The sequence below is a fragment of the Mustela lutreola genome, chromosome 2, assembly GCF_030435805.1.
Source record: "Mustela lutreola isolate mMusLut2 chromosome 2, mMusLut2.pri, whole genome shotgun sequence".
Taxonomy (NCBI): Eukaryota; Metazoa; Chordata; class Mammalia; order Carnivora; family Mustelidae; genus Mustela; species Mustela lutreola.
Genome location: NC_081291.1, coordinates 19,943,118 through 19,961,312, shown reverse-complemented (window position 1 = coordinate 19,961,312; position 18,195 = coordinate 19,943,118). Strand labels below are relative to the sequence as shown.

At 57.4% G+C, this 18,195-nt stretch overlaps 4 protein-coding genes across 7 annotated transcripts; 3 read left to right on the top strand and 1 right to left on the bottom strand.

Annotated features, from left to right (window-relative positions):
* Positions 1 to 57: 57 nt before the first annotated feature.
* On the top strand, positions 58 to 4,931 carry NAA80 (N-alpha-acetyltransferase 80, NatH catalytic subunit). The gene is made up of 4 exons (XM_059165012.1): positions 58 to 65; positions 256 to 305; positions 1,715 to 2,086; positions 3,832 to 4,931. The coding sequence occupies exons 1-4, from the start codon at positions 58 to 60 to the stop codon at positions 4,713 to 4,715; spliced, it is 1,314 nt and encodes a 437-aa protein (XP_059020995.1). The 3' UTR covers positions 4,716 to 4,931.
* HYAL3 (hyaluronidase 3) lies at positions 1,989 to 7,878 on the top strand. The gene is given in 7 exon segments (XM_059160984.1): positions 1,989 to 2,086; positions 5,653 to 6,563; positions 6,966 to 7,055; positions 7,172 to 7,413; positions 7,415 to 7,445; positions 7,447 to 7,484; positions 7,486 to 7,878. Coding segments are annotated over 6 exon segments (1,464 nt in total). The 5' UTR covers positions 1,989 to 2,086; positions 5,653 to 5,669; the 3' UTR covers positions 7,655 to 7,878.
* A 386-nt stretch (positions 7,879 to 8,264) lies between these two features.
* IFRD2 (interferon related developmental regulator 2) lies at positions 8,265 to 13,429 on the top strand. Of its 3 annotated transcripts, XM_059160980.1 has the most exons (12): positions 8,267 to 8,517; positions 10,480 to 10,599; positions 10,685 to 10,769; positions 10,876 to 11,000; positions 11,086 to 11,243; positions 11,406 to 11,456; positions 11,543 to 11,721; positions 11,804 to 11,909; positions 12,242 to 12,379; positions 12,465 to 12,593; positions 12,674 to 12,769; positions 12,907 to 13,429. In XM_059160980.1, exons 1-12 carry the CDS (start codon positions 8,460 to 8,462, stop codon positions 12,985 to 12,987), a joined length of 1,326 nt encoding a protein of 441 aa, XP_059016963.1. In that variant the 5' UTR covers positions 8,267 to 8,459; the 3' UTR covers positions 12,988 to 13,429. The 3 variants fall into 3 exon arrangements, with proteins under 3 accessions (XP_059016964.1, XP_059016965.1, XP_059016963.1); XM_059160981.1 differs by lacking the exon at positions 12,465 to 12,593 and having other exon boundaries at positions 8,265 to 8,517; XM_059160982.1 differs by lacking the exon at positions 11,804 to 11,909 and having other exon boundaries at positions 8,266 to 8,517.
* LSMEM2 (leucine rich single-pass membrane protein 2) lies at positions 13,058 to 18,054 on the bottom strand. 2 transcript variants are annotated; one of them, XM_059160996.1, is made up of 4 exons: positions 17,561 to 18,054; positions 14,529 to 14,642; positions 14,250 to 14,435; positions 13,058 to 14,067 (listed from the first exon to the last, which is right to left on the bottom strand). In XM_059160996.1, the coding sequence occupies exons 1-4, from the start codon at positions 17,580 to 17,582 to the stop codon at positions 13,934 to 13,936; spliced, it is 456 nt and encodes a 151-aa protein (XP_059016979.1). In that variant the 5' UTR covers positions 17,583 to 18,054; the 3' UTR covers positions 13,058 to 13,933. The 2 variants fall into 2 exon arrangements, with proteins under 2 accessions (XP_059016979.1, XP_059016980.1); XM_059160997.1 differs by having other exon boundaries at positions 14,529 to 14,639.
* Between the last annotated feature and the right edge of the window lie 141 nt (positions 18,055 to 18,195).

The window sequence follows — 18,195 nt, the reverse complement described above, 5'->3', positions numbered from 1 at the left end:
GTTTATTTGGGAACAGGAAAGTAGTGCCATTTGGGACATGCGACCTGTTACAAAACCATGGGCAAGTCTGGAGAACAAAGAGGAGGAATGCTGTTTTAGAGAGGAAAGGGGGTAGTTGGAAGGGCCTGTTACAGAAAATCCACTGGAGTAAACTGGGAGTTCGAAGGGTGGTGGCAATGTCTTTTCATTGAGTTATGAGACTCTTGTTGGCTGGGCTGTTGTCAGGTAATGAGAAAACCTTTCCTCCCATTGCAGGTGTAAAGTAGGCTCCTTCCTGTTGGGTCTGCAAAGGGCTGCAAGGAGTGGTATGTCTGAGTTCCCCCTTCTAGCCTCTCGACTTCACTTTATTTTATTTTTAATTAACTTATTTGGCAGAAGGAGAGAAAGAGCAAGCACCCAAGCAAGGAGAGCAGCAAAGGGAGAGGGAGAAGCAGGGTCCCCGCTGAGCAAGGAGCCCAGTTCAGGACTCGATCCCAGGACTCTGGGATCATGACCTGAGCCGAAGGCAGACACTTAACCAACTGAGCCACCCAGGCGTCCCTTGACTCCATTTTAAATGAGGTTTTCTTTATTTGATTTCACAGCCTAATGCAGTCTGAGCCTGACCACAGCTTTCTGAAGTACAGGCTATCACACTAGCCATGGTCACAGTCAGGAGTACTCTCAGAGACCATCAACACCACATGCCTGCACCTGCATACATGTTTACAGGCCAGGATAGCTGAAGGCTCTAACTCCAGCACCCACCCAGCAAGGTCATAAACATCTCCAGAGACTCCAGAGACACTGAGCCCAGTCTTTTTTTTTTTTTTTTTTTAAGATTTTATTTATTTATTTATTTGATAGAGATCACAAGTAGGCAGAGAGGCAGGCAGAAAAAGAGGGAGAAGCAGGCTCCCCGCTGAGCAGAGGGCCCGATGTGGGGCTTGATCCCAGGACCCTGAGATCATGACCTGAGTGAGTCAAAGGCAGAGGCTTTAACCCACTGAGCCCCCCAGGTGCCCCCTGAGCCCAGTCTTTAAGCTGTAACAATCATGACATTGTAGCAAACTGACATTCACTGGGGACCTACTCCTCCCAAGTCCTATGTTAAGCATTTTAAGTGGAAAAACTCATTCAATCCTAACATGAGGTTGTGAGGAAACAGGCACACACTAAAAGGGTAAGCACTTTGCCCAAGGCTGCACAGCCAGAAAAATATGAGAAGCTTAGGTGGAACCCAGGCTGTCTAGCCATAGAGGTAAAGCCCTTTGGCTCCTCCTGTGTGTTGACAGTAACAAGCCCTGCACGCAACCTGAACCTGCTCACAGGTACCACCCTCGCAAATAAAGCAGACATGATTCTTGCTTCAAGAGCTATTAAGCGCCTAAAACGTACACGCGCTGGGATGCAGAGAGCACAGGAAAGACTAGTCTCTCTCACTCTGTCCTGATGTCTGTCCAAGGACGGCTGCTTCCGAGTATGGGACCCACATTTCAGGAGGAAGCTCCGTTTCTACACAGAACCCTTTTACCCCTGGAGGCCAACGGGGTCCGAGACCTGCCTGAGCCTAGGGTGGGGCAAGACAAGGCAAGGCGGAAGTAGAACCAGGTGGAGGAGGGGCCCACCCGATCAAGGCTTTGGCGAGATGGGTCCCGGCAAGGCCTCGGCCGAACGGAAACCGGGAGAACTTAAGCGGTGCCCAGGAGCCAGAAACTTCGCCTGCCTTGAGCAGGGCACGGTCGAGGAGGAGGTGGAGCCTGCGCTGGGTCACAGCGTTGCTGCGCACGGAGCCGGGAGCTGTGGATTGGCTACGGCAGGAGAGACAGAGGCGGAGCCAGGGCAAAGACCCGACCTGCGTCGGCCCCGTGTTATGACGCGCTGAACCGGGGGCGGAGCCTAAGAGGTGACGCGCGGAGGCGGGGTGGGATCTGGCGGCCTAGGGAAAATCCGGACCAGGTGGGGCGCTGCGGGCCGCGACGGCTGCAGTGCGTCCGCCACACCACTAGGGGCCAGCGCGGGCGGTCGGAAGAATCCAAACCACAGAGCGAGAAACCGGCCAGCGCGGAGCGAGGACGCGGAGCATCCCAGATCTTGCCTTCAACATGTCAGTACCTCCCTCTTCCCATGCGCAGCGTGTTCGTCCTCAGTGTCTCCCGTCCGCCCCACGCGTGCGGCCCTCAAGTGGCTATGCCGCCCCGCACGCCTTCCCTGCGTCTGTCGTTCCCTCCCAGAGCATGCCGAGCCACACCCACCCAGAGTCCAGCTCCCGAAGCAACCCCCTCCCAAAAGCTCCACGGTTTGTCACCCACTAGGAGGGAGGGGGAAACAGCCACAGGACAGCCTTGCCGCCTCTCCCTGAGAATACATGAGCCCCGCCCACAGTAGGTGGGGTCGGCACTGAAAGGGTTAAGCCCGCGGGGACGTCTGGGGTTCCAAGCCTGCGGGCGGGTCCTGGGGCTTCCTCCCTCTAGGAAGGCTGCGGCTGCTGAGGAGGTAGCTGATGCAGGTGAGGGGCTCACAGCCCTCTGAGTGGGATATAGTGTGTGGGGGTGGGGGCTCCGACCTGGGCATGACCAGTGTGGAATTGGCCTCAAGCTTAGGGGACCTTCTTGGGAAGGTGGGGAAGGGGAGCTAGGACGTCATCTCTGGAGCAGGTGAGTAAAAGCGTGCGGTCCAGCGGATACCCCACCACCAGAAATCCCCCAGCATAGACCCTCCTGGCAGCAGGGCCTGCGGTCGAATGGGCAAACAATGGGATTTAGGCGCAGGAGGTCTGAGCCCCCAACCTGGTGGCCGTTGGACACCCTTGTGGATTTAGGAAGGAAGCTGTGGTCCTTATCTAGGGTGACTACGAAACTCAGGCCAGGGGGAACCAAGCCTGCAAGAGCCACATTGCTGTGGGACTGTGAGCCAGGCCCCTTGCAAGTGTTGTTGGGGCCCCATCTGAAGGGTGTCTTTGCCCAAAGTGTCCTGAGCTGCACAATGTCGGGGAGGGGGCAGTGGACTCTGTGCTGCAGCCAGGAAAGGCAGTTCAGGGAAGGAAATCCGATCCTAATAGATGGGTGAGTCGTGCCCCAGGATTGCTCAGGTAGCAGGCATGGCCCAAGCAGCCAAAAAGACCAAGAATGTAGGGAAAAGGAAGGGACAGAGAGCTCTTGGGGTTAGCTGTGTTTCCTCCAAAGAGAATTCTGAATGGGCTAAAGTAGGGGGTGTTGGTGTCTAGTTTGCATGTTCTGTCTGATGGCCAGCCAGCCATGGTGGTAGGACTAATCCACTGTCCTGGGGAGGACATAGTTGTAGCCACAACAGGCTGGGGCCAGGACTTTTGGGTTCTGCCCCAGCCTTAGCCTTTGGCCTCCCTCCAGTGTGGGGCAGGACACGCTGGATCTGTTTCCTCTGCTGTCCACCTGAGTCAGGTATAGGGGATGGTCTCCAGATTACCTGTGTCATCAGGTGAGTATAGGGACAAGGTATAGTTTAGTAGTTGCAGGATGCTTGGGTTCCCTAGCACTCTGTCAGCCCCTCCCTGCCCCAACCCTGTCCTCCCTCTTGGTACAGCTTAATGTGGTTATTGTTCATAAGAGGAGCACCTTTGTGGTCCGAGGAAATACTACTGTCTGGAAACCGTGCTCTTAATCCCTAGCCTTCCATTGAGCCACCTGCAACCCAGCAGGGTATGACTTTGGCTCTCAGCCTGACTCAGCTGAGCCTAGATCCTACATGTAGACCAGAGCTCACTCTGAGCCCTGCCCCCCCCCAAAGCTGATCCCTATCCTAGACCGTGCACACCAGATAGAGCTGATCTTGAGTACCAGCCCAGTCGAGCTGACTCTGGATCCTGCATGCCAGCCAGAGTTGACCCTGAGATCCAACCTGGCCGCGCTGACCGAGGATCCTGCACACCAGAGCTGACCCTGAGCCCCAGGCTAGCTGAGCTGACCCCGGGTTCTGCATGCCATCCAGAGATGACCCTCAGTCCTGGCTCCACTGAGCTGACCCTGGATCCTGCACACCAGCCAGAGGAGACCCCAGCTCCCAACCTGGCTGAACTGACCCTGGAGCCTGTGCACTGCCGACCTGAGCTCCTGGATGCCTGTGCTGACCTCATCAATGAGCAGTGGCCCCGAAGCCGAGCCTCCCGCCTGCACTCCCTGGGCCAGTCCTCAGATGCCTTCCCCCTCTGCCTGATGCTGCTGAGCCCCCGCCCCACACCCGAGTCACTCCCCATTGTGGTGGGTCATGCCCGCTTATCACGGGTGTTGGACCGGCCCCAGAGCCTCCTGGTGGAGACAGTGGTGGTGGCCCGGGCTCTGAGGGGCCGTGGCTTTGGCCGCCGTCTTATGGAGGGCCTGGAGGCTTTTGCTCAGGCCCGGGGCTTCCGCCGGCTGCACCTCACCACCCACGACCAGCTGCAGTTCTACGCCCACCTGGGCTACCAGCTGGGTGAGCCTGTGCAGGGCCTGGTCTTCACCAGCCGACGGCTGCCTGCCACCCTGCTCAAGGCCTTCCCCAGAGCACCCCCTCCCCAGCCACCCTGCAAGCCTCTTAGTCTAACTGCCCAGACTGCCCCAAGAGCCCCCAAGGGGCCGGCACTGCCACCACCCCCTCCCCTGCCTGAGTCCTTGACCACCTCACCCCCACCTCCTGCGAGGCCCCCTCCACAAAGTCTGCTGGAGACACAGTACCAGGACCTGAGAGGATGCCCTATATTCTGGATGGAAAAGGACATCTGAGGGCTACCCATGGCAAAGCACTACTGTCTACAGGGTCGATGGACTGCTTAGGACAGTACCAGCCTCATATGGCCTCAGTACCCCCATTGGCCATAGCTCAGTCCCTAGAACCTGGAAGCTGCTTGTTTCCCAAGCACCAGCAAGGCTGGGAGAGGCTCCACAGCTGGGGCTCGGAGCTGTCAGTGTGGCTGAATAAAGGCTTCTGATGGGTGCGGCTGTGACAGTGTATTTGTTGACCCACTCCCACCCCCCATCCTTATCTTAGATCACTGTCTCTGTAAGATCCTTGGGATCCACCTTGGCCCTGGACCCTGGATGAAGGGAAGCCTAACCTTTACCCCTCCCATTCTGCCAGGCCACTGTGACAAGGTGTCTGTCTGTTCCCTTCCATGTTCACTCATCACCATTCACTGAGCACCTACTGTGTGTCAGGCCCTAGACTGGGCCCCGGGCAATGAGGAACTAGACTGATAGGGCCTTGATCCTGCCACAGGCATACAGTGGCAGGATCTATGTTGGGACAATGGGAACCTAAATACCTTCAGTCCATTTGGAAATCCGGGAGAGGTAATGTCACAGCAGAGATCTGAGTGCTAAGTAGGAGTCAAGTCAGGCAAGGGGGAGGGTGTTACGTGTTCCTGGGGCAGGGAACAAGATGGACAGAGGACAGAAGGGGACTGGTGAGAACTGTGAGTAGGCAAGGTGTCAGAGGGCACAGTGGTCCCATGACAAAGAGGGAGAGCATGGGAGGGGAGCTGCCCAGGCCGATGCATGGCGTGGCTGGTTTGAGGGGGCTAGAGGACTACAGGGGGGCCATATTTTCCCCATTCCCTCATCCTTGTGGGGAATAGTGGGGGAGTGTTCCTAGCTTTCCAGGCTGTGTGGAAGGTATGGCCATGGAATCGGACTCTAAGCTCACAGCTCCTCTCTCCTGCAGGTTTCCATCCCTGGGGCATGATCATGCTGCTGGGCCTGGCCCTAGTGCTCGGAGTGGCCCTGTGCCTAGGGTTTGGCCAACCCCTGGTGTGGGCTCCTGAACGCCCCTTTTCTGTGCTGTGGAACATACCCTCAGCACACTGTAAGACTCGCTTCGGCGTGCACCTGCCACTAGAGGCCCTGGGCATCACAGCCAACCGTGGCCAGCGTTTTCATGGCCAGAACATCACCATCTTCTACAAGAACCAGCTTGGCCTCTATCCCTACCTTGGGCCCGGGGGCACAGCTCACAATGGGGGTATCCCCCAGGTTGTCCCTCTTGACCGCCACCTGGCACGGGCTGCCTTCCAGATCCATCGCAGCCTAGGACGTGGTTTTGCTGGCCTGGCAGTGCTAGACTGGGAGGAATGGAGCCCACTCTGGGCTGGAAACTGGGGCCGCCGCCGAGCCTATCAGGCAGCCTCATGGGCTTGGGCACAGCGGGTATTCCCCGACCTGAGCCCCCAGGAGCAGCTCCATGAGGCCCGTGCTGGCTTTGAGCAGACAGCCCGTGCCCTGATGGAGGACACACTGCGGCTGGGCCAAGCCCTGCAACCCCATGGGCTCTGGGGTTTCTACCGCTTCCCAGCCTGTAGCAATGGCTGGCATGGTATCACTTCCAATTACACGGGACACTGCCACCCAGCTGCCCTTGCCCGCAACACCCAACTTCATTGGCTCTGGGCTGCCTCCAGTGCCCTCTTCCCTAGCATCTACCTCCCACCCAGGCTGCCACCCATCTACCACCAGGCATTTGTCCGAAACCGCCTGGAGGAGGCCTTCCGTGTGGCCTCTGTTGGACACCCACATCCTCTGCCTGTTCTGGCCTATGCCCGCCTCACACACCGGAGCTCTGGAAGGTTCCTGTCTCGGGTGAGTAAAAGTTGAGATCTAGGGGTCTGAGTGGGGAGGCATGAGTGGGGAGGCAAGGCCCTGACTGAAGAGAAGACCTTGCCCCAGGGGAATTTGATGGGGAGGCTCTGATCTAGTTCTTCCTGGGAGGTCCCATTCTGGAGCATCTGAAAAGGGAAGTTTGGCTCTGCCTTGGAATATCTTGAGGGGGAAGGCAAGCCCAGCCATTGGAGCCCTCGTCTGAGGAGAAACATCTTCTGAGTGGAGGACCGGAGAAGCCACTTAGAGGCTCAGTGCCAAGGAATCTTACTCTAGATGTGAAACCTGATCATGGCGATAAGCCAGAAAAGTTTCTCAAAGGTGGAAGTAGGCCCAGTTGGATCTGGCCAGTTTAGCCCTGGCTTAGCTGTTCTTTGCCTCCAGGATGATCTTGTGCAGACCATTGGTGTGAGCGCAGCACTCGGGGCAGCCGGCGTGGTGCTCTGGGGGGACCTGAGCTTCTCCAGCTCTGAGGTGAACATTGTCCCTCCAACCTGCCATGCAGCCCATGCTAGAATCCCAGGGTTGGGGAAAAGACCATGTCAGAGCCACAGAGCAGGAGCACTGATACATCATTCCCCTTTCTTCAGGAGGAGTGCTGGCATCTCCATGACTACCTAGTGGGCACCCTGGGCCCCTATGTAATCAACGTGACCAGGGCAGCCATAGCCTGCAGTCACCAGCGGTGCCATGGCCACGGGCGCTGTGCCTGGCAAGATGAAGGACAGCTGGAAGCCTTTCTGCACCTGCAGCCAGATGGCAGCCCTGGATCCTGGGAGTCCTTTGGTTGCCGTTGTTACCTGGGCTGGGCTGGCCCTACCTGCCAGGAGCCCAGGCCTGAAGCAGCAGCATAAAGCCAGAAGTTACCTGCTCCTGTGTCTCTTGTCCCTGCTGCCATATGTCTCTTGTCCCTGTCCCACACTTGTTCTATTCAGTTTATACTCAGTCCTCCCACACACACCCTCCACTTCCCATGGGACCCCTGGGAAGTGGAAGGGGCCAGAAAAAAAATGGTTTACCCCATTTTACCTTATTATTTTGCTTGCACTATTTCAAAACCAAAGTTCCTCTGAGATCACTGGATCCCTTCTGATAAGAAAGCAGCCCAAGGGAGAGTCAGCGTTTCAGATGGTTAGGGTTGCCAGCCCAGAGCTCTGTTCCAACTCCTCACCAAGTCCATGGAAAGGTCATAGGAGACCCATCCAGGGACAGGTAGGCTCCAAGATCTCGGCTAAGGTCTGTAAGTGCTAAGCTGTTGTCTTTCCTCTGCTTCATCATAAAGTCACTTTTTCTTTCACTGCCTAAGGTTTGACTGTTTACTCAGTTCTACCAAGCCCCACGCTCTTTCTGTGGCGAACATCCAGCCTCAAGTGCCAAGAAATGCAGGTCCTGCCTGCCTTGGTAGGCTGCTCCAAGGCCGCAGCTTCAGAGTTTATGACTGTGCTGGGAAGCACATGGACACGGGAGGAGGGGTGGGTGACCGCAGGGCATTGTGGGTGCATAGTTCGGCGAGAGCGTCGTGGGCTTTTGGGTCTCGGGAGTACACTACAATTCCCGAGATGCTCTGCGCCCACCCGGCCGGCCGTCATTTGCGCGCACAGCCCCCTGGGACTAGTAGTTTCAGCCGCGTGGATGTGGGCCTGAACCCAATGGCCAAGAACTCACATTCCCGGCCACCCGTTTAGCAGGGCGGGGCGCTCCGACCCGTTTGGCAGGGCGGGGCGCCTCGCGAAGATGGTGTCGCGTGTGGCGTGTGGCTCCCGTCGTCTGCCCAAGTCTCAGCTTAGCCCAGCGGCCGGCGTCTCGCCGGTCTGGAGCCCTCACCCGCCGGGTCCCTGACCCCGCGCCCTCCGCGCGCCCGCGCTCCTGATTCCCGGCATGCCCCGCGCCCGTAAGGGCAGCGCGCCCCGCAAGGGCGCCCAGCGCCGCGGAGCGGGTAAGTGGCGAGCAACTAGTGAACCGCGAGCGGGGTCCTGCCTGGCTTTCCCGTCGGTGTCCCGGAGGGTCCTGAACAGAGACTTCTCCCTCGACCAACCTGGCGCTGCGTCCCGCAACTCCCCCGCCGTCGACACGTGCCCCAGGAGGCAGCGGCCACGTGGGTGTCCAACTCTAGCGCACTGCTTGCAGCTCCGGAGCTCGCGTTACCGGCCCTAAACCGGTGGGCGCCTCCCCGCCTCAGTTTCCCGCATTGCCGCCGCACCCCAGTTGCTTCCTATGGTGGACAAACCGCCGAACAGAGCAGGAAGCCTGTCCCCCCTCGCCACTACCTGGTGCTTTCCTGGACTGGACTAGGAAATTGGAGGGAGGCCTAGCCTGCCGGGGAGTACTGAGGGGATCGGCTATAGGGAAGTTGCAGGATTACGGCTTTGGTGGGCCTGGCACGGCTTTGGTGGGCCTGGCGGGAGGGTTGGGGAGTGCCCTGGAGCCCGAGGCGGCTCTGAGACTTATCAGCTTCCAACAGGAGTGTGTTTTGATGCAGTAAACACATATGTTTACTCTTCAGGAATGGGGTGCCTGCTACGCACAGCTCAGACTTGGCCACAACCCTAACAGGACTTGGGTGTGGGGGTATCTAAGAGGGTAGCCACATTCCAGAAGGGTTGGTGCTGTGGGATAAGTTCATTAAATGGTGTCAGCTCCACACTTAGGAACCAAGGAGTTCTGGAGGGGCTTGTGGGTGAATCCCGAGAAGGTGAAGAAGAGAGTGCTATGCAGAGGGAAAAAGTTGTGCCAAGCCCTGGCATCTGGAGGGAGCACATGAGGGAGGCTGGGCTGCTTTGGCTGGTTAGGGCAGTAAGAGAGGAGGTGAGGAGAGGCCTGGATGCATGCTCAACTTTGTCCAGCAGGCACATGGAGTATTTAGTTCCTGAGAATTAGGATCAGCCTGGTGACCAGAACCCATCTGGGGCTCTGTTGCAGCAGCTGCCCTTGCCAAAGTCAGCCCCTGACCCTGGGCAGAACCCACACACAGGAGTGTACGTTATGCTGACCCTGACATTCTCCTTTGTTTACCTATTTTCAGGGACTCACGGGGTCAGGGGCCACTCCATTTTCTGCATTTCCCAGGATCAGGAGGGTGCTGTGTGTCCATTCACCCAAAGCTAAAGGCTTGGGATGGTCCAGGGGGATCTCAGAAGACAGTATGCTTGAAGCCTGGGGCAGCCACCCACATCCACTAGGAGCTGGGCTTCTGCCCCAGGGCAGATAGATGATGTTGGCCCACAGAAGAGCCACAACTAGTTGTTTAGTTATTATCTATACCAGATATAGATATATATTTGCTATACCAGAAGAGTCCTTTAGCATCTCTGTTTTGCACATGAAGAAATTGAGGGGGTAAAGGCTAGGTATTTGACTTGGTTACACCTCTTTTAAGATAGGAAGCTGGAATTTGAACCCTGTGTGTGTATGTATTCTATATATACAGATCCTATAATTAAGCCCCTGACCTTTGCCCTGGCCATTTTTAGGCATAATCTGGGCAAGTAGCTGAGCTCTCCCAGGATTTGCCTAGAAATAACCCCACTCCAGGCTCAGCCACAGGCTTAGGTGGGGCCTGTGCAGCCCTGTCTACCGCTACCAGGCTCTCAATCTCTGTAAAGCACACTGTAGTCTCAAGGAGGCTCTACTCACCAAGCCTGCCGGGTTTTCCTCGGCTGGACCTCGCGTCTGATGTTCTCCAGCTGATGGACCTCATTTCCCTTTCTCCTCCTTCCTGGCTCAGTGTTCCCTGAATCCCAGACCCGGTGCCCCATGCCACAGTCTCTGTTTCCTCATCTCTGAAAGGGGCAGGATTTTATTCTCGTGGGCTTATGAGGTTGGGTGAGGTACCCCCCAGCCATCCCTCATCAGTGGAGGCAGGCCAGGTGCTGCCACAAATGTGTCCAACCTTTCCCAGGTGCCCGGAGCAGTACCCAGGCTGACTCAGGTTCCAGTGAGGACGAGGCTGTCAGTGAGGCCCGCAGCACCACCAGTGAATGCCCCAGCCTCCTTAGCACTGCAGCCGAGGACAGCCTTGGTGAGAGCGGGTGGGAGGTGGCAGGGCCTCTGTGGGGATTCCCTGGGATAGGTCAAGACACAGGGCTGACCCGCTGACCTTGCAGGGGGGGATGCCGCGGAGGAGCAGGGCCAGCAGGAAGACCTTGAGGAGAAGTTGAAGGAGTATGTGGACTGCCTCACAGATAAGAGGTACCCCTGACTGCTGGCCAACCCCCACATCCGTGTCCCTGCTCAGCCCATGCCAAGTGTGACCCAGTAGGGCTGGCCCACAAGGTCCCCTCTCTTCGTCCCCCAGTGCCAAGACCCGGCAGGGTGCTCTTGAGAGCCTTCGCCTGGCCCTGGCATCCCGCCTACTCCCCGACTTCTTGCTGGAGCGCCGCCTCACCCTGGCTGATGCCTTGGAAAAGTGCCTCAAGAAAGGTTGGGCCCTGGGGGCTCAGGGGAGACCTGAACTGGCTGGGTGCTGACCCTCGCTGCATGGGCTGACCGGAAAGCATTTCTCCAGGGAAGGGTGAGGAGCAGGCGCTGGCCGCTGCTGTGCTAGGCCTGCTCTGCGTGCAGCTGGGCCCTGGACCCAAGGGCGAGGAGCTCTTCCACAGCCTGCAGCCCCTCCTGGTGTCTGTGCTCAGTGACAGCACAGCCAGCCCTGCTGCCCGGCTCCACGTGAGTGTTTGAGGCTCTATGACCCCCTTCCATCCCCTAGTTCCCAAGCAGAGAGGTGGGTTCCACCTGCCTTCAGGCTCCCCTACTCTAAGGGTGAGCCCTGTGGCCAGGAACCCAGGCTCACTCTCTGATTGTGGCATGGCTTTGCCCCCCTTCCCACAGTGCGCTTCTGCTCTTGGCTTGGGGTGCTATGTGGCTGCTGCCGATGTCCAGGTAAGTCATCTCCGGGCACAGGTAATAGCGCACCTAGGCCCTGGCTCTACCCCTGAGCCATTCCCACTGGCTCCCTGTGTCCCTAGGACCTGATGTCTTGCCTCAACTGCTTGGAAAGCGTTTTCAGCCGGTCCTGTGCAGTGGGTGGCTCCACAGTCCCTGTGGTCCCTGCCAGCCAGCATGGCCTGCTCTGCGCTGCCCTGCAGGCCTGGGCTTTGCTCCTCACCGTCTGCCCCAGTGCCCATATCAGCCACATCCTGGACAGGTAAGTGACTGCTCGCTGTGAGTGGGAGGGGAAAGGCAGCAAGGCCCCGGCCCACACATAGCTCAGCCTGCCCCTTCCCCAGGCAGCTGCCCCGGCTGCCTCAGCTCTTGTCCAGCGAAAGCGTGAACCTGCGAATTGCTGCCGGCGAGACCATCGCACTACTCTTTGAGCTTGCCCGGGACCTTGAGGTGTGAGGCGGATTGGGGGAAGGGAAGGGATGGGGGCCTCCTAACACCACCTGTCCAACCTAGGCTGGATGCAGGGGACATCGCAGAAGTTAGGGCAGCCCTAGGTCGTGACAGAGGGGAGGTCACCCTAACACAGACTCAGATGCCGGGTGCTGTGGTGGGGGCTTTGAGAGGGGTGTCTGACCCCAGATAGGGGCCAGGAAGGGATTCAGGGGGACCAGGCAAAGGAGGAAATCACTTTGGCCGTGAGAGGAAGGGTTTGGGCAGCCCCATGTTGAGAGCATGCAGGACCTGGGCTTCTGCTCACACACTCTCCGTTGCTCCCGCTGCAGGAGGATTTTCTGTACGAGGACATGGAGGCCCTCTGCAGCGCCCTGCGGACCCTGGCCACCGACAGCAACAAGTACCGTGCCAAGGCTGACCGGCGGCGGCAGCGTTCCACCTTCCGTGCCGTGCTGCATTTCGTTGAGGTACGTGTGAGCACGTGTGTCCTGGTGAGAGTGCTCCCTGGACACAGCCGCTGAGCCCTGTTCTGTGGGTCCCCCTATGCTGCAGGGTGGGGAGTGTGAGGAAGAGTCCATCCGCTTCGGCCTCGAGGTGCTCTATGTGGACAGCTGGGCGCGGCGCCGTGCCTACGCTGCCTTCAAGGATGTGCTGGGATCGGGCATGCACCACCACCTCCAGGTGGGAGGACGGACGGGGAGGGGTTGCCCAGCTTGGCTCTTGTGGACCAGCCTCAGCTCACTGCCCGTTTCATCCCCCAGAACAACGAGCTCCTCCGTGACATCTTTGGCCTGGGCCCTGTGCTGGTGCTGGATGCCGCCGCCCTGAAGGCTTGCAAGATCTCACGTTTTGAGAAGGTTTGCACCCTCGGGCACCCTTCTCTTCCCCATGTTCCCATGGCCTCGAGGCCCAGAGCTCTGCAGGGGCTGGAGGAAAGGGCTTGGGCCTCCCCTTCCCTGGCTCACCAGAGCCTTGCTCGCTGCCCCCACTCCAGCACTTGTACAACGCTGCTGCCTTCAAAGCACGGACCAAGGCACGCAGCCGCGTGCGGGACAAGCGGGCAGACCTCCTCTGAGGCGGGGCCAGCAGAAGAGACTGTCCACACCCGTGCCTGTGTTTTTAACAGAAGACACTGCAACAACTCGTCCCTGCCAGGAATCATCGCTTTATTTTTTTAATGACAAAACCAAAAACAGACATGGGGATGGGGTGGCCAGAGGCCAAGGCAATTGGGATCCTGGCCCCTTGCCCCTGCCCACAGCGCTGTGGCCTCTCCCTGCCCTGTCCCAGGCCTGGCCAGATGTGTGCTTATCCCAGAGCTGTAGGACACATGGTAGGAGGGCTGCCCCTTGCTCTCCTTCCTCGGGCCCTGCTCTTCTGGGATGACCCACATCCTTGAGAGGAACGGCATCTGCCAAATGGCACCGAAACAGGTGGGGACACGAGGGTGCCTGGAATGGATCTATATGCTGATTTTTAAAGATTATTAGAGATAATTAAACTGAATGCTCAGCCTGCTGCGGCCATTAGCTCTGGGTATTTCCGCCTGCCCTCCCATCTGCCGCCCCCGTGGGCTCTGCACCATCTCCATCTCATCTTTGCCTTTTAAGACCGTCTCCTCAGGTGGCCGTCCTCCCCATCCTCAGAGTTTTCCTGCTTGAGTGCTGAGGCGCTGGATCCCCACTGGGAGGCCTGGCAGAGTTTGGGCAACTGGGGTGGGAGCAGCTATTTCTAGATTTGAACCTACGTCTGGGGGAAGCCAGAAGCTGCTGACAGGCCACAGAAGGAGCCAGGAGGCTGGTATTGCTTCCTCTGACCTTGGGCCACCCAAACCAGGGCCTTGGCACCAGAAAACCTGGCCAGCCCTGGCCTGAAGACAGGAGAGGCGGGGAGCATGTGGTCAGGTCAGACTCTGGTACAGAAACCTCACCAAGGAAGTGCAGAACGGTGGGTCAGGAGAAGCCTGCCTTGGCCACTTTATCCCCGCCCCCCCATCCCCAAGCCCTGGTCCCATTGGTATCTCAGCTGGGTGCGGGGGCCTCGCTGGAGTTGAGCCTGCGCAGCTGGCTGAGGCTGGCCAGCCGGAGCCTGAGGAGCGTCTCTTCCTGGGTGTGCAGGGTGTGTGCCAACACGCGGAGAGACTCACTCTGCAGCACTGGGGACAGGCAGGAATGAGGGGGTCATCAGACCTCCTGCCACCCCACAGCTCCCCACCCTTCGCTGCCTCGGCCTCAGCAGCTGCTCCCTCCAACCATACAGAAGGAAGTGCCTTCCAGGCCCTGCTCCTCACCCTCAGTCCCCACTTGCTACCCACACCATCCATCTGTCTGTCCGTACCGCTCAGATAGACAGCCAGAATGGCGAGCGCCAGGCAGGTGAGCACCAGTAGTGCCAGCAGCATCAGGAAGCTTCCCCGGCCTTGCAGGGGACCACAGCCAGCCTGGGCACACAGTGACGGGGGCAAAATGCCCAGCAGCTCATCCCATGGCTGCGCTTCCTCAGCCAGGTAGGGGCGCAGCGAACCTGGGGGGCAGATGGGGCATCAGGAGGGTAGGGGGTGTACCTGCCCTCCTCCCTACTCCCAGTACATCAGTCCTGCCGCCCTGCCCCCCTCACCTCCGCTGTGCAGGTCACTGATGGACTCCACCTGGTGCAGCCGCACCTCCTGTGTGTGGCTGGGGGCCAGTGGCTCCCTGCTCCTGGAGCTCGCTGTCAGTGCCACAGTGTCTGCTGGGACAGGGCAGGACTGATTCAGCCAGCAGGCCACCCCCCACTCCCTTCTTTGAGGTGGCTTCCAGCAGCATCAGGGACTCAGAGAAGATGGGAAAGGACAAAGGGAGGTTGGCTCCAAATGCCCCAAAAACCAACTCAGAAATGATCCTTGTTTGGGAACCAGGATGACCATGGAGCCCCCCTGGGCCTGGTAACACCCACGACAGCAGGAGGTACATCTGACTTGCTCCCTCTGCCCCCCCCCCCCTCCGCCCAGTGAGCATCTCAAGGACTTTTAGGCATTCCTTTGCCTGCTCATTCCTAAAGAGTTAGCAGCCTTGGAGGGCTCAACTGACGGTGCATGAAATTTCATCCCTGCTTCTGCTATCAGTTTGTTCTGCAGACCCTGTGAGGTAGCCACCAGGCCAGACCCAGTGTCTGGCAACTTTGCATGCCCCACAGAAGCACCCCTCTCCTAGCTGGGTGCCACCTGTCCCCCAGGGCCTGCTTTAACGGCCTCTGAGATCTGTGATTCAGCTGTACTTCTGTGAACCCTGCTGTTTTCACTCAGCCTTGTAACAGGAGACCCGCCTTTGTTATCAAGCTGTTCCATAGGCTCCTGCCGCCTCCCTTTGAGGCTGCCTGGGCATTTAGGTTGTTTCCAGTTCCCTTCTGAAGCTAATAACCCCTAGGAAAGGACATGCATCAGCGAGTATGAAGGTTTTCCCCATTTTCCTAATTGTTAATAAGGACAGATTACTAGAAGCAAAGTTACTGGCTTAAAGAGCAGGGGCTTCTTTAAGCCATCATCAAACTGTCCTCCAGAATGGCTGTCCATAGCTCCCAGTAGGGTATATCACCACCTTTAGGCCTCTTCACTGAAAAAAAAAAAAATTACATACATACATGCGTACACATGTTTGCCAAACTGGGAGATGAGGAAGGGCCTTCCTTGACCTGTTTGATTGGGTTTCTTCCTTTTTTATTTAAAAGATTTTATTTATTTATTTGACAGAGATCACAAGTAGGCAGAAAGGCAAGCAAAGAGGAGGAAGCAGGCTCCCTGCTGAGCAGAAAGCCCGATTCAGATTCAGGGACCTGATCTGAAGGTAGAGTCTTTAACCCACTGAGCCACCCAGGCGCCCCTTGATTGGGTTTCTTTGCCTGAAATACTTTCCTTATCCATTCCCAACCTCTGCCCACTTAGTCACTGGGGTGTCTACTTTTCTTGTGATTTCACTGATTTTTAGACCCATCAAAAATATTTTGTGGGGGCGCCTGGGTGGCTCAGTGGGTTAAAGCCTCTGCCTTCGGCTCAGGTCATGATCTCAGGGTCCTGGGATCGAGCCCCACATCGGGCTCTCTGCTCTGCGGGGAGCCTGCTTCCTCCTCTCTCTCTGCCTGCCTCTCTGCCTACTTGTGGGCTCTGTCAAATAAATAAATAAAATCTTTAAAAATATATATTTTGTGATTTCTAAAAAGTATACTTTTTTTTTTCTCTTTTTTTTTTTTTAAAGATTTTATTTATTTATTTGACAGAGAGAAATTACAAGTAAGCAGAGAGGCAGGCAGAGAGGAGGAAGCAGGCTCCCTGCTGAGCAGAGAGCCCGATACGGGACTCGATCCCAGGACCCTGAGATCATGACCCGAGCCGAAGGCAGCGGCTTAACCCACTGAGCCACCCAGGCGCCCTTTTTTTTTTTTTTTTTAAATAATCTTGGCTCCTTATACCTCCAGATACCCAGCTAGACACTAGATAACAAAGCAGGGAGGGCACTGAGGGAATTCCTGCTGATAGGGGCAAGGGTGATGGGACTTTCAGTCTGTCACTTTCAGAACAAGAACTCAGCCTTCATGATTTGCTTGAAATTGGCCCTTGATATGCCCCAGAGTAAAAAGAGATGCTGCCAGTCACGTTTGGGTGATGGGTTGGGGATCATAGTAAATTCCTCTCTGCAGCTGGCTCTGCTTTCCCCACACTTTTTAAAAATAATATTTACCTATTTGAGAGGGAGTGTTTGTGGACACAAGCAGGGGGAGGGGCAGGAGAGGGAGAGAATCTCAGGCAGGCTCCAACTCCCTGCTGAGCGCAGAGGGCTCATCTCACCACCCTGAGGTCATGACGTGAGCAGAAATCCAGAGTTGGGTGCTTAACGCACTGAACCACCCAGGTGCCCCTTCCTCACCCTTCCTAAGTTGAACTTGGATTCTGTTAATTCCCAGGGAAAAATTTGATAAACGTTGTTTGGACCCCAGATGGAGGCAAACATCTCCCATCACTACTGGGGGCTGGGCACCCCGCCCCCATCCAGCTGAAATGTTGAAAATGTGGTAAGGGAGTTGACCGGCTGGGCCAGAGAAGCGTGGGGCAGCTGGTCAGCCCTGTTCGGCCCCACTGAACCTCTGTACTTGGGTGCAATGGGGCAGTTAGGCGAGTGGCCACCAAAGGCCTAACTAGCTCTAAGCCGCGCCAGGCCAAGGGATCCCAACTAGCCAATAGTTAGGTCCATTTTAGGCTCAAGCTGGAGGAGGCCGGAGATCTACCCACTCCCCGTCTCTGGGCCACATGCACAAAGGCTTCCTGCAACAGCCTACTCGGATCCCAGCTTCCTCCCTGAATGAAGAGCCTAGCTGGCCAGGCATCTGCCCTGCCCACACCCACTTGGGCACAGCCTATAGTTGACCAGGTAGCTCCCCCCCAACCCCTCCCTGTCCTTAGCAGGGGAGACAGGCAGGGCAGGAGAGGACATGGGGTTCCAGATGTGGTAAGCCCTCTCTCCATGCACAGGGGGTAGGTCCGTTAACTCAAGCTGGGACATGGTGACTGATGACTCACTAGTTAAGGAAGTGAGGTCAATGGGATGAGGCAGGGCTGCTCCAGAGTCCACAGGGTCACAGGACAGGGGACTTGCCCTCCCCCATTAATGCTCTCCTACCTTCCTGGGTCTCCTCAGGCATGGCGGGTGGTGGACAGTTGGGGGGCTGATAATAACACCCAGTAGCAGGACAGGATGAAGGCAGCAGTGGCTCCTCAGAGCCTGGAAAGGCTAGCGGCCTCCCAACCCAGGCCTAAAATAGGCCTGAGCTCAGCCCACTGGGCTATATTTAGAGGGGGCAGCCCTCAGCCCTGGGAATGGGTGGAGTGACCCAGTGGGGACTATCTAGCTGGTGATGGAGCCCAGACAAGAGCACACCTCCACTAATGCAGGTGCCCAGGGTCTTTCCTGGGGAACTCTGCCACCCCCGTATATGTACAGGCCTTGGTGTCTTTACCCAACGCCCCTCAGGGCAGCTGAGACCTGAGCCTCTCTACTCCCAAAGATCTCTACTCAAAGCTGGGTCATCTCTACTCCAAACCAATGGACAAGCACCTGGCCCTGTGTGACCTGCTGGCCCCAGGGACTGGGGTGATGGATAACGAGCCGGGGACATGAAGGCCCCCAGAGGGGGCGGAGACACACCTACACATGCAGGTACTCATGCTGGTCAGTGGGCAAACTTAGATTGAAGATTGGTATTTCCGTTAAAAAGCTTACAAGCTGGGGGAAGGGATTGCCCCCTCTCTGCCCTC